Source organism: Microcaecilia unicolor, chromosome 5 (genome assembly GCF_901765095.1).
Source record: "Microcaecilia unicolor chromosome 5, aMicUni1.1, whole genome shotgun sequence".
Classification (NCBI taxonomy): Eukaryota; Metazoa; Chordata; class Amphibia; order Gymnophiona; family Siphonopidae; genus Microcaecilia; species Microcaecilia unicolor.
In genome coordinates, this window is record NC_044035.1 from 321,436,975 (window position 1) to 321,451,873 (window position 14,899).

The following is a 14,899-nucleotide window of genomic DNA, read 5'->3' on the forward strand; positions in this document are numbered from 1 at the left end:
GTGGGGGCCTGCCTAGAAATCAGGAGGGGGTGGTGGCGGGGGTTCTTTCAGGGGGAGGGGAGGGACTTAGGAACATGGCTGAGGGGTATGGGGTAAGAGGGAGGCCTGGAGGGGGATTGTGAAGGTTTTATTTATTGAGCTGTTTTAAATTAGGCTGCTTAGCTATGCGGGCGATGGCACTAAATATTGCCGGCACCTGCATACCCTGGGCTTCCCCCCCCTCCAGTGCTGCCCCCAGTGCCGTCCCTGACCTCACTTTTTGGTTGGGCAGGCTGTTGGGATATTCAGCGGCACTCTCTGGATAAGCTTGCTGAATATCCCCACTTAGTCGGCTGGAAGCAATTTAAGCGGGCAGGAGAGGCTTATTTCTTTTACGATTATTTCTTTTATAATAGGTCTTTCTAAAGACCAGCTCATGCTCTTTTCGCAAGAAGCATCACCAGCGATAAATGTGATTATCAGATATACGTATTCTAGACTCCTGAGGCGGGCACGCGTGTGCCGAAACATGATTCCATGTCGAGTCAGCTTAAATAAACATCCATAATTCCATTCTGGCGTCCTGAATCTGTTCTTGAAGAGCCTGATCCACTTATCGCACTCCCTGTTTGATTCTGTCCACTCTGTGGGACCTTTGTGTTCTTTCCGCTTCTTGTGGTTGTGTTGCACCTGAGTCATGTCATGTGAGATACCGACCCCGTGTAAGGAATTAAGTCTTATGAGTAGTTCACACTTAAACTGCAGCCGTTGAGTTGTTGGCATAGGGTAGGGATGGGGAAGAGCAGCTGGGAAAGAGTCTTTCTGCCCGGCATACCTGTGTAGTGTTGTCTGGTCTGGTGTGGTGTAGACATATGAAATAACAAGGGGAGTCCAAATCTCCCGCAAAAACACACAAGAAAACAACAAATCAAGCAGAAGATATCCAGAAAGACCAGACTGAAGTCATAGATGTTAAAAGCCAAAATGATTTATTAGGACCCTACACGGTCTGTGTTTTGGCCGAAAAAGGCCTTCTTCAGGGGTCTTCAAATTGGCATATATGGATAATCCTTCCAAAAGGATTTTACTTGTGAGACTATGCTGCATTTGGATAGCACTAGCGCATGTGTTTTGTCCAGATCGTCTCATTTCATAAGTACGTTTTGGAAGGATTATCCATATATGCCAATTTGAAGACCCCTGAAGAAGGCCTTTTTCGGCCAAAACACAGACCCCGTGTAGGGTCCTAAAAATCATTTTGGCTCTTAACATCTATGACTTCAGTCTGGTCTTTCTGGATATCTTCCGCTTGATTTGTTGTTTTCTTGTAGACATGTGAAATGTCCACTCCCGTTGCTGTAAAACTGTGGTGTGGTGAAAGCCACAAAGATTGCTAGTATTGTAGAGGGAGTCGGAGTAAATCTTTGCAGCACGCTGCCAGCAGCAAATATTTCCTTTCAGTCAGTCTGTTACACATTAGTGGTTGATGGGAATCACGTGCAGAATTTTGCTTTTCATTAGCATATTTGATGACTGTTTCATGTGTTCATCTTTTCATTGGCATACAGCTGCTTGCAGTGGAAAAGTGGAACAGCATACAGAAAGACGTGGGGTCATTTACAGTCCCTCCTGGCCATTGAACTATCCTCCGGCCATGAACTGCAGCTGGTATATCCAAGGGGGCCATGGAGACATCATTACCATTAGGTATGATCTTCAGCTGACCAGCCATGCACAGCTTTTGTTTTCTAATGCTTTCATATTCTATGTAAGGATAACTTGTTTGTTGCTGAGTAAAATGGAATTTTTTGGACGTGGGGGATGGGAGGGGATATTTATTATTTATTTTTTACTACCTGCTTTTCCCTTGATGGAACCCTAAAGTAGAATAGAGTCCAAATAATAAATGTAGTCCTTGCATCTGAAAATTGCTGTATTCACTTGCACTCTGCTCCCATGGGAATAGCTGGTTGGAAGTCTTATTACTGCAGTGGTGGTGCTGTGCACCGCCTTGTGGAGGGACCTGGGTTTGATTATTTGAACAGGCCTCCCATTCCCTGAGGATGCTGTGGGGACAGTGTTCACATACCTGGCCAAACACAGACGGAAGTTCTATAAAATACAGGCAAAGAGTTACATACTGATTATGCACATAAATCAATAGAATTATAGCATTTGCATGTGTATATGTGCACAAAAATGCAAACATTCTGCTTAAGTGCTAATCTGTAAATGTGAAAATCACTTGAAAAGAGTGTGTTATTGTTCAAGGTGGGGGATCCACTTCAACAAATTATATATATGTTACCCCAACACCACATAAAGGTCACCTGACAAAAACGTTTTGAGGGGGACCATCTGAAGGACGTGCATCGTGTTTTGTGCAAACTTCATCAGGGTAGGAGGTTACCTAAATGAAAAAATATCAGTTCAAAACAGGACGTATTGAGGGGCATAATCGAATGGCTGTCTCTGAGGACAGCACCGCGAAGGGGCGGGGCCGATCGTATTTTTGAAACGAGATGGGCGGCCATCTTTCGTTTCGATGATACGGTCGGGCCCGGCCAAATTCCTTAGAGATCGCCGACGTTAGAGATTGCCGGCATTGGTTTTCTCCGATAATGGAAACTAATGCCGGCCATCTCAAACCCGGCCAAATCCAAGCCATTTGGTCGTGGGAGGAGCCAGCATTCGTAGTGCACTGGTCCCACTAACTGAATGGAAAAAGCCCTTCCCTTACTAATCTGGAAAGGAATGGTTGGCCGGCCCCGACTGTATTATCGAAATGAAAGATGGCTGGCCATCTTGTTTCAATAATACGGTCGGGTACGCTGCTTGACGGGGCCGCCCTTATAGATGGCTGGCCCCGTTCGATTATGCCCCTGATTGGCTTCTAACAGTCAATTATTGATGTTAATTGTCACTAATTTGGAGTTGCACGTGTAACTGCCTAAGCGCAGTTCTGTAAAGAACCGCGCCTAAATTCATTTGTGCATCCCAAAAGGGGGCGTGGCCATGGGAGTGGCAGGGGCACTTCATGAGCATTCTCAAAAGTTATGTGCAGTGTTACAGAATTGGGGGGGGGGGTGATGAGCGCACAGGATTTACACTTGGTTTCAGCAGGCGTATGTGCTGGTGTATTATTTTAGCCGCGGGAATTGGTACTAGGCGCTCTTCTGTAAAGGGTGCTCATCCCAATATTCCCTGTATAGAATAGTGCTGAGAGCTAATTTTTTTCCTGGCGTCCAAATTTGGGCATCATTTACTGAATCTAGCCCCATATATTTATTTATTTGTGACATTTATATCCCACATTATCCCCTACAAGTTTGAGTTCAATTTGGCTTACAATAAATAGTATAGGATACATAACAAAGAATACTGAACAGAGGATTTGGCGTTTTACAATTTTCACTGCATGCACCTTATCTACAGTAAAGGTTTTGGATCCTTTAACATTATTGATTTGGCACTTAGAAAAATTGTACATTCACATTAACTATCTTGGGATATTATGGGGCTCATTTTTAAGAGAGAAAAAAAAGTCTAAAAAATGGCACAAAGTGGCATTTGGACATTTTTGGCATGAGATTTCCATGCATATGTGCACTACACGCTATTCTGTAAAATAGCACATAACTGCAAGGGAAGGTGCATGTAGAGGCCTGCATTGATGGGCCTCCCATATAGATGCTTAACTTGTCAGAATGCTGTAAGTTACCTGTGTGGTCTGTAGTGCTTAGGTTCACTCGCGCTTTCCATTGTGAGTGCGCCTAACATCGTGCATGCCAGGGGCGTAGCTATGTGGGGCCACGGGGGTCTGGGCCCCCGTAGATTTGGCCCTGGACCTGCCCTGCCGACGACCCTCTCGACCCTGCCCTCCCGCTGCCAACCCGCCATCACCGTCTGCTACCTTTGCTGGCGGGGACCCCAACCCCCGCCAGCCAAGGTCCTCTTCTTCCTTCATTCTGTTTCTGAGTCTGACGTCCTGCACGTACAACGTGCAGGACCTCAGACTCAGAAACGGAACGAAGGAAGAAGAGGACCTCGGCTGGCAGGGGTTGGGGTCCCCCGCCAGCAAAGGTAGGCAACGGCGACGGCGGGGGAGGGTTGGCAGCGGGAGGGGGGTCGAGAGGGTCGTTGGCGGGGGGGGGGGTCAAAGTTGGTGGTGGCAGCGGCGGGGGGGGGGGGTGTCGGCAATGGCGGGGGGGGGGGTGTCGGTGGCGCTGGAGGGGGGGGCTAAAATGTGCCCCCTTACCTCGGGCTCTGGACCCCCCCTCCCACCGAAGTCTAGCTACGCCCCTGGTGCATGCATCTTTGGTTCTGAGCCAATATTCTATGGTATCTTGTGTACAAAGATGCCATTGTAGAATTGGCACTGTGCCCTCTCCAGTGTGGTGCCCAGTTATTAGAACATAGAGAGAGGTGTGTAATGATATAGAGGGGCATAATCGAACGGCGCTGGCCAAATCGATGGCCAGCCATGTTCGGGGCCGGCTCCGCGAGGGGGCGGAGCCAAGCGTATTTTTGAAATATGTTTGGCGCCGGCCAAATCGCTCGGCGGGTTTAGAGCAGGATCGCTGTGTTTACATGAGATGGCCGGCTATGTTTTCTAGCCATAATGGAAACCGGGCCCGGCCATCTCAAACCCGGCGAAATGCAAGGCATTTGGTCGTGGGAGGAGCCAGCATTTGTAGTGCACTGGTCCCCCTGACATGCCAGGACACCAACTGGGCACCCTAGGGGGCACTTCTAAATATTAAAAAAAACCCAAAAATAGGTGCCTGGAGTATAGCTCCCTTACCTTGTATGCTGAGCCCCCCAAATCCCCCCCAAAACCCACTCCCCACGACTCTACACCACTACCATAGCCCTAAGGGGTGAAGGGGGGCACCTACATATAGGTACAGTGGGTTTTGGGGGTTTTTGGAGGGCTCAATATTTATCACCACAAGTGTAACAGGTAGGAGGGGGGATGGGCCTGGGTCCACCTGCCTGAAGTGCACTGCACCCACTAAATACTGCTCCTAGGATCTGCATACTGCTGTCAGGAAGTTGGGTATGATATTTCAGGCTGGCATACAGGCTAGCACAAAAATGTTTTATTTTTATTTTTTGGCTGGGAGGGGGTTGGTGACCACTGGGGGAGTAAGGGGAGGTAATCCCCGCTTCCCTCCGGTGGTCATCTGGTTAATTGGGGCACGTTTTTGAGATTTGGTCCTAAAATTAAATGGACCAAGTCCAGCCGGCGAAATGCTCGTTCGAGCCGGCCATTTTTTTTCCATTATAAGGCAAAGCCGGCCATCTCGTAACCACGCCCCGTCCCGCCTTTGCTACCCTACCAACACGCCCCCTTGAAGGTTGACCAGCGCCGCGACGAAAAAGCAGTTGGGGCTGGCCAAAATCGGCTTTTGATAATACCGATTTGGCCGGGATCAGGAGATCGCCAGCGATCTCACGATTTGTGTCGGAAGATCGCTGGCAATCTCTTTCAAAAATGAGCTGGATAGTGTAGCATTGTGGTTATGTCAGAGAGCAGTGAGACATGCAAGGTATGGATAAAGTTAGCAGCATTGTCCTTTATATAGACTCCCTTGCATGGCTACTCAGAATTGATCTGCTTTCATAAGTAGAGGGTAAACTGTGATAAGAATTTATTTGTAATATCTGGTCGATATTCAAAGTGATTTAAGTGGGCAGGAGAGGCTCTAGCCTGCTTGAATTGCTTGTGGATGCCTAACCACCGATATTCAGTGGCACTTATCCAGGCAGTGCTGCAGCATATTGACTCTGATTGACCATGTTGGAAGTGTGCTGGTCAGGGGTGGTGTAGAGGGAGGAGCTGGTAGTTATGCAGGTGCTGGCAGTATTCATTGCTGGTGCCTGTATAGCTAAGCAGGCATATAGGATTGGATAAAAAGCAGAAAAACATAAGAATAGTCATACTGGGTCAGACCAATGGTCCATCTACATAGTAAACATAGTAAACATAGTAGATGACGGCAGAAAAGACCTGCACGGGCCATCCAGTCTGCCCAAGAAGATAAATTCATATGTGCTACTTTTTTATTTGTACTGTCCTCTTCAGTGCACAGACCGTATAAGTCTGGCCAGCCCTATCCCCGCCTCCCAACCACCAACCCAGTATCCTGCTTTCAGCAGTGGCCAGTTCAGGTCACAAGTACCTAGTAGCAACATTCCATGCTACCAATCCCAGGGCAAGCAGTGGCTTCCCGCATATCCATCTCAATAACAGACTATGGACTTTTCCTCCAGGAACTTGTCCAATCCCCTTTTAAACCCAGATACTCTAACCGCCGTTACCACATCCTCTGAATGAGTTCCAGAGCTTAACTATTCATTGAGTGAAAAAATATTTCTTCCTATTTGTTTTAAAAGTATTTCCATGTAATTTCGTTGAGTGTCCCCTGGTCTTTGTACTTCACACCATTTAGGATTTTCTGGACTTCAGTCATATCCCCCCTCAGCTGTCTCTTTTCCAAGCTGAGGAGCTGTAACCTCTTGAGCCTTTCCTTATATGGGAGCAGTTCCATCCCCTCTATCATTTTGGTCACTCTTTGAACCTTTTCTAATTCTGCTTTATCTTTTTTGAGACACGGTCACCAGAATTGAACACAATACTCAAGGTGAGATTGCACACCATAGAGTGATAAAGAGACATTATAATATTTTTGGTCTTATTTTCATCCCCCTCCTAATAATTCCTGGCATCCTGTTTGCTTTTTTTGGCTGCCACTACATACTGGACAGAAGATTTAAAAATATTGTCTACAATGACACCTAGTTCTTTTTCTTGAATGCTGACGCCTAAAGTGGACCCTAGTATCAGATGATTCGGATTATTCTTCCCAATGTGCACCAATTTGCATTTGTCCACATTAAATTTCATCTGCCATTTTCCAGTTTCCCAAGGTCTTCTTGGAATTTTTCCACAATCCTCATGCGTTTTGACAGATTTGAATAGTTTTGTGTCATCTGCAAATTTAATCAATATACTTGTCATTCAGATTTGAAGATCATTTATAAATATGTTAAATAGCACCGGTCCCAGTACAGATCCCTGTGGCACTCTGCCATTCACCCTCCACCATTGAGAAAAATGGCCATTTAATCTTACCGTTTTCTGTCCAATAACCAATCCTAATCCACAGAAGTCCTAACTATTCCTGCCTAACTATGACGGTACCGGCACTGAATATTGTCCAGTACCCACATAACGTCTTGCTCCGGCATATTATGGCTGCACTTTCAAAATGGCTGTCACGACCTATAATGGCAATCTTGCAGTATTTTGTATTCCTCCACTAGACCAACAGGAACCAGGTAGGTAGGCTTGGTGATTAATTGTGAGGTAGGGAGGGAACCTGAGGGGGAGGGATTGTTGATGTTCTAGGAAGGAGGGAGGGGATTTGGGGGGGAGGGTTGAAGAGTTTCTGGGAGAGGGGGTTGATGATGTTCTGGGAAGGAGGGAGGGAGGGTACTCCAAGGGGGAAGGGTTTGATGATGTTCTGGAACGGAGGGAGGGAGGTGGGTTGTTGATGCTCTGGGAGGAGAAGGGACTCTGGGGGAGGGATGTTAGAAGGGGATTTTGGGGGCCCAGGGTTTGGTGATATTCCAGGGGGTGGGACAGAGGGAGGGAGAGAAAGTGGAATGGGAACTGGCCAGAATCCCTTATGTGGACTTGGCTGAATATTGGACAGGGACCCGCATAAGACCTTGTGGTTAGTTTAAGAAGAACTGGCCCTAGATAATTCAGTTCTAGGGCCTGGACTTAGCCCGGCACTGAATATCTGTGGCCAATTTTGTCTGCAACAGCGTTAAAAAAACAAACAAACAGTGACTGCCATGGGCTGAATATCGACTGGATATACAACTTAGATTCATTCTGTGGAATTCAACAACTATTAAAATTGGTCCTGTCAAAAATAAAGTATCAATTTTTGCTATATCAATGAGAGAGAAAATTTTGCTGGGGCATTAGTCCATTAATATTTATTGTGTGCAGATTATTTATTTATTTATTTTATTACATTTGTATCCCACATTTTCCCACCTCTTTGCAGGCTCAATGTGGCTTACAAATACATCATGAATAGTGGAAATGTATAAGAAAATAGATATTTAGTATTACATAATGATCTTGGGTAACATGATAAAGCATGATGGTGGTTTAACAAGCAAATATCGTAAGACAATTCTGGATATATGTGTAGGAGTTCACATTTGTTGATCTTTGTGGTATGCCTTGTTAAAGAGATGGGTCTTCAGTAGTTTATTATTCTCACAGACATTGATTTCTTTCCATTCATAACATTGCCATGCCTACAAGTCTGTACACTTCTCTTGTCAAGCCCGAGAGGGGAGACTTTTTGATTGTTCTGGTGTGCGATTCCTTTTATTGGCCCAGTGTATAGAATAATCCACAGGTGATGCAGTGTATGAACTTACTTTCCCTCCGTCAGTACCAGGGACATTATATTCTCACACTGTAATGGCCGTTGCTTTCTTTTATCCCACTTTTTACAGTAATAGAAGGTGACTCTGTGGGAAATGCCTTTGAGAATGAGGTCATAGAAAAGAGTTGTAGAACTTGAGAAGTATCATGCAACGGCAGACCAGTGGTCAATCAAGCTCAGCAGCCTTTCTGATTGAGGCCGGCTTGGGTCGCTTGGAAGTATCTAGCAGACCCTAATAAGAACTGGAGACATCCCAAGTTTATCTGGCTGATAACTGTTGATGCACTTGCTCTTCAGGAACTTGTCCAAATCTTTTACAACTCAACAATAATACCAGCCATAACTACAGAACTACGTTGGCAGCAAGTTCTATAGATTAATGAATGCATTGGCTGAAAAAGAACTTACTTAAATTTGTTTTATAGTCTTGTTACTCGTTAATTTCCTGGAGTGTCTCCTTATTTGATAATTTGTATTTCCTCATAATCAGCTAAGTGACATATTTTTTAAGTAATGGCTTAGCTTTTCTCTTAGATCAGTAATGTCTTCAAATGTTTCTTTTTTGAAGTCTAGCGATGACTTGTGTAAACAGGTATTGTCAAGGCTTGTTGCCTTGTATAAGGGATTGTGAAACATGCATAAGAGAGTGAGGCAAGTTAGCAGCATCCAGTTCACATGTAGGTATTAGGAGGAGAATGGTAGAACTGTGTTTGGCATGGAACCAGATCTAATGGTATATATCACTGTGCCAGTCAGAAACTATACACAGAGTGCCAACAGGTAGCTTTCAAAGCAATCTGGTTTCATCACATTTTATTCTCAGTAAAACTGACATGATGATCTATGTGCCTGTTAAATGTATCTACGTCGTGACTAAACTAAAAGGCCAGAACCACAATGGTGCTAACTGTGGAAAGATTGAGTGTCCACGTTTTGGCATTTTATTTTTTCCCAAACAGAAACGGGATTATTGTGCGCCATTTAGTGGAACACATAGAAGACTTCTTTTATCATTTAAGAATTCTGAATTTTATGTGACCCCTGATGCAGGTGCTTGTTGCCGAAACATGGCCAGTGCTGGGTCTTGTCAGTAAAGTGCTTTTCGTTGTCCTGTTTCTGGAGGTCGACGTGTGCTTTTTCTGCATTTTCTTTTTGGTGTACTTTTTTTACCTGCTCTCTTTTCTGATTAGATAATGAGATGCAAAATTATGCATCACCTAGCACAGTGATAAAGTATGCGTTCAAATTGCTTTGTACACACTTTACTGAAAGAAATGTACTTTTGGGAGGTGTAGTTAAAGATTTTGTGGTAAATTTCATACTTTTCCATCTTCGCTTATCTGCATATTATTTATTTCACCCGTTAGTATGTTCATGCTTTGACAATGTTCAGCACACTTAACTACATTGGCTTCTGTAATTATTGTTCTTCGAGTATTGTACATAATAACTATAGAACACAATTTCACTTGACTCCATTTTGGGTTTCTTTGTATTTTGTACTTTACAGTTTTAAGAATTTTGATATGGAAGATTCACACAAGTGTAACGTGGACTGGCTCATGATTGGTCCATCCTCCAAAAGACAAGAATACAAAGTTTGTGGTCCCTTCCTCCCTCCTGCTTTCATCTCTGCGAGGGATCACGTCTGGATATTTTTCCACTCTGACCCGTCAAGTTCGGGACAGTCTCAGGGGTTTCGTTTGTCTTACATCAGAGGTAAAAAGAATAGGTCGTTATCTGCCTTTTAACTTATTACTCTCCTGCAGATGAACATTGGAGGCCGTGAGAACGGAACTGCTGTTTATTTTAAAAACAGTGTTTTCCAATTTTACATCCCTGTTTACTAAGATTTTGCAATTACTGTACAGCAATAGCCAAAATTCAGTTAACCAATGAGTTGACTGCAGGGGCATTCCCAGGGTTTTTGGGAGGAGTGCCATGCATTTAAAGTAGAGAAAGAGTTATTTCCGTGTGTTAATGGCATGACCACTAATGTGAAATGCAGTTAGCTTTGCCTCTTGAGGTTCTGCAAACTGCTTTGCATGTCTGCCTTATTAACAGTTAACATCTGGAAATTACCTTCACATAAACTGTAAATTGCAATCCCTGGCTATTCTCCTTCCCAAAATGGCATTTTCTGAGGGTCCCTTTTACTAAGCCGCGTGAGCGTCTACATGCGCCCAATGCGTGCCAAAATGGAGTTACCGCCCAACTACCACGTGGCTCTTGCGGTAATTTCATTTTTGGCGCGCGTCCGATATGCGCATCTGAAAAATATTTTTTATTTTCGGGCGCACGTAACAGTCACACGCCAAGTGGCATTTGGCGCCACGTAGGTCATTACCATCCGGTTACCGCATGAGTCTTTACCGCTAGGTCAATAGCTGGCGGTAAGGTGTCAGACCCAAAATGGACTTGCGGCAATTTTCATTTTGCCACATGACCATTTTCGGCAAAAATTTAAAAAAAGGCCTTTTTTTTTACAGGCTTGCTAAAAAATGGATTGGTGTGCACCCAAAACCTGCACCTACACTACTGCAAGCCATTTTCCAGCGCGCCTTTGTAAAAGGACCCCTGTGTTAGCTATTTAACAGAGCATTTAGCGCTTGCTGGCAGATAATGTTCTGTGCTGTGCATTTAGAGCTGGATTCAGTAAATGGCACTCAGAAATCGGCACCAGAAAAAATCACTTCAGACTGAGTGCCCTTTATAGAATAGCACGTAGTACCGATTCCCATGGCCAAATTTGGGTGCTAGGACTTATGCCTACACTTTTTTTTTTTTTTTTTTTTAATATGCTTTATTCAAAGTTGCAGAAAATACAAACAATTGTACTGTAGCATCGAGTCATGCATTGATATAGAATTGCATTAGCGATTGGTACAATAGCAATGTAGGTAATGGCATAAACTTCCTCCCCCCCCCCCCCCCCAACTTGCTCAATTAAGGTAAACCTAAAGAGTGCAAGCAATATAAATTTCACCTCAAAAAAGTACCTCTCCACTGCTGGTACGGCTTCCATACTGCATAGAAGTGACTCATCCAATCTTACTTCAATGCCGTTCACTAAGACATCAAATATAATGTCTGGAAACATGGGGTGTGAGAGCAATGTTGTTTTGGAAGGCAAACGATGTGTCTCTTGTACAAACCCCACATCAATATTAGCTCTCACCGCCTCCTTAAAAAACAATGATCGTTTTTGGGGGGAATTCAACCCCCTAACATTATAGGTGAGCAAGCGTAGAGATCCCATCAGAACAGTTTTTAAGAAGATGCACCAACCCACCCACAGCTTGTAAATCCCTTAAATTCCCCGTCCATCAGAGACCCATAATTCTAACACTCATCCATGCACACCTGACCTTTCTCATTCGCACATACACACTAATCCCTAAGAGCAAGTAAACTCCCCCCATCCCTCCCTTCCCCCACCGCCCAATCCCCTCCCAACTGAACTGGCCCGACCCTCCATCTAAAGGGCCCAAGGGTCCAGGACCCTCCAATGGCAAGAGAGCATTTTAACCACAGCAATAAAAATACAAGTTAAACATTGATACTTCTGTATGGCTGCATTATAAATTTTCTTATACAAACCACATCTGATAGTTTAAATCACGAGGTTTTCTCAGTTTTTGTCACTCGGTGCCAGCTGTGCTTCCCAGGTGACTTGTATGGTGAGGCGACTGGTGCTGGAGTAGAATTGCTCTCCCGAGTCAGCAGCCCTGCTGATATTAAATTCTCCTTCACTGCCGTAACTAATGTAGCTGAGTATATTTTCCCTCCATAAGTGAAAGAAATTCCAATTGGAAATAGCCATCCATAGTGGGCTTGATGTTCTTGCAGCAAGCGCATCCAGTCTCTATATGCCTGTCGTCGAACTAAAGTTACTGGAGCAATATCAGGATAAATTTCCACCTCTGCATCTTCCCAATTGACAGATCCACCATTTCGCCGAATCATACGTAAAAGTTTTTCCTTATCTTCATACTTGTGGAAGCAGACCACTATGTCACATGGCCTGTCCCCCATCAGCCTTTTTAGCCTGTACACTGCTTTGTACTGTCTTGTCAGCTAGAGCTTTCTAGCAAGTCGTTATAAACTATAAACTGTTGGGGATAGGATGTCATCTCTGAATCTTGATTTCTTTTTTTTTCCGCAACGGGCAATAGTAGTAGTACTACAGGTACAAACTAACCCCACTGTTTACTAACACAGGTTACTAAACAGGAGGGAGTAAGGATTTTGCAGTTTTGTATAGTAACTAAGTAACGGATTTGCTGGTGGACAGCTTGGGCAGCTGCTATGTGCTCTACTGTGTGTACCTGGAGGGCTTCCTCTTCTGCAAGGTGCGCTACAGCCAGCTCCATCGGTGGGACGAGCAGCTAAGGCGAGTCTTTGGTAGCAGTGTTCCTCTCTTTCCGTCAAAGTTTTATCTGGCAATGACTAAGTCCATGGCTGCAGAGCGAAGACTTCAACTTGAGCACTATCTACAGAAGAGTAATTTGACCATCCCTTATATGCCAGACTCCGCTCCTTCTATCTCGCTGCACCTTATGCCTGGAATAGGCTTCCTGAGCCATTACGTCTAGCTCCATCCCTGGCTGCCTTCAAATCCGAGCTAAAGGCCTACCTGTTTGATGCTGCTTTCGACTCCTGACTTGTAACTTTTATCTTATCCTTATGTGTCCTTCTGTCTGTCCTTCCCTTCTCCTGTTTGGTCCTGTCTGTTTGTCCTGATTTAGATTGTAAGCTTTTTGAGCAGGGACTGTCTTCTTCATGTTCAATTGTAAAGCGCTGCGTACGACTGGTAGCGCTATAGAAGTGATTTATAGTAGTAGTAGTAGTAGTAGCCTGTGTGCTCTATCCAGCATGAGGGGAGGAACTTGCATTGACGCTTCTGCTGGTTGCAAGGCCTTTGCTAAAATTAGGCCCACGGTCTCCTTAATTTGACTATCCACCACCGTGTCGGGTACCCCTTGCAGGCGTATATTGCAGCGCCTATATCTGTTTTCCAGATCCTCCAACTTGAGGGTAGCTGTCTCCTTCAGTTCCTCCAGTTTCACCGTTCGGGACTGCAGCCGTTCCATCTCCTCCCCATGTGACTCCAGAAGTTCCTTGTGCTCTTCCACCCGACGTCCTATTTCACAGACATCCTTTCTCAAAACATCCATAGATTCTTGTAGCTCTGATCGCACAGTCGTGAGATCTGACGAGCTCCTGGAACCAATAGCGCATTTCCAAACGAAAGACCACTAGCTCCTTGTCTGCAGGCGTCCCTGGACTTGCCTCCGCCACTCTGCCCACGGCCATCTTGTTTTGCACCCGCGACCTTGGAAGAGGAGCTGTATTTTTTAAACTTGGAGCTCCCAGGCCGCGCCGAAGGGAGGGCATCCGATCGCCAGTGTGTTAGCTTACCGATCACGCTCTATCTGCCCATCATCACAGTAGGTAACAAGCCGAAATTCTAACTCTCGTCATCTGCTTTGATGATGTCACTTCCTCCACTTATGCCTACACTTCACGCAAAGTTTTGGAATGCCCCTGATGTGCCCATGCCCCTCCCATGGCTGTGCCCCTTTTGGGTTGTGCACTATGGGATTTGAGCACCCAGCGCTATAGAATAGCATGCAGCCAGATGTGTGCACAAATCCTAATTGCTGTCAATCAATGTCAGTAATTGTTAGCACCCAATTACTGCTGTTAATTGTGTCGTTAATCTCTCCAGTGGTATATCAGGGATTTCTATTGCCTGGGATCCAATGTTCATGTTTGTGCTGCCACCCTCCATACACCACCCCATACTTTCATTTTTAATCTTCTAGTGCTGTCGCTAGCACTCCTTTCAGGCTGGCGCATGAAGCCATAACTCTTACCCAACACCCCAGTTGATACGCCACTGCCAATCTCCTACAGGGGTAGCACAACGCTACTTAAATCTGTGGTAGTCCTATTATGTATTTAATTCTTTAAGGGGTCATTTTACTAAGCTGTATTAAAATCTGTCCTTAATTCTGGTTAATGTGGGATTTTCCCACATGCTAAGTCCAGATTTAACACAGCACTTTATAGGGCATTTTTTTTTTTTTTTTTGCAGATCGTGTGCTAATGTTGCCATTAGCGTGCGGAACCTACAAGAAATTAATGCGGGAGCACTTACTGCCTCCTGTTTGAGGCACAAAAAGCTCCTGCGTCAACCCTGCGTTATCCGGTTAGCATGCACTAATCACAATGCACTAGATGGATAACGCAGGAATGCCCACTCTGTGCCCATGACACGACCCCTCCAAATAATATTTTTAAAAAGTAGGTAATGTACGGGTTACTGCATGCAAACAAGCAAAATACTGCAAAATGCTTAATGCATTCTGCAGTAGCTTGTTAGCATGCGCTCACCATATGTTAAGGTTTTAATGCCCTTTAGTAAAAAGTCCCTAAAA

The 14,899-nt window shown here is 44.9% G+C and overlaps 1 protein-coding gene across 1 annotated transcript in view; it reads left to right on the forward strand.

Annotated features, from left to right (window-relative positions):
• Window positions 1-14,899, forward strand: part of LRP3 (LDL receptor related protein 3) — a 59,125-nt gene that overhangs the window by 23,639 nt on the left and 20,587 nt on the right. The window contains 2 exon segments of the mRNA XM_030205056.1: window positions 1,548-1,686; window positions 9,967-10,175. Coding sequence (XP_030060916.1) covers window positions 1,548-1,686; window positions 9,967-10,175 — 348 coding nt within the window.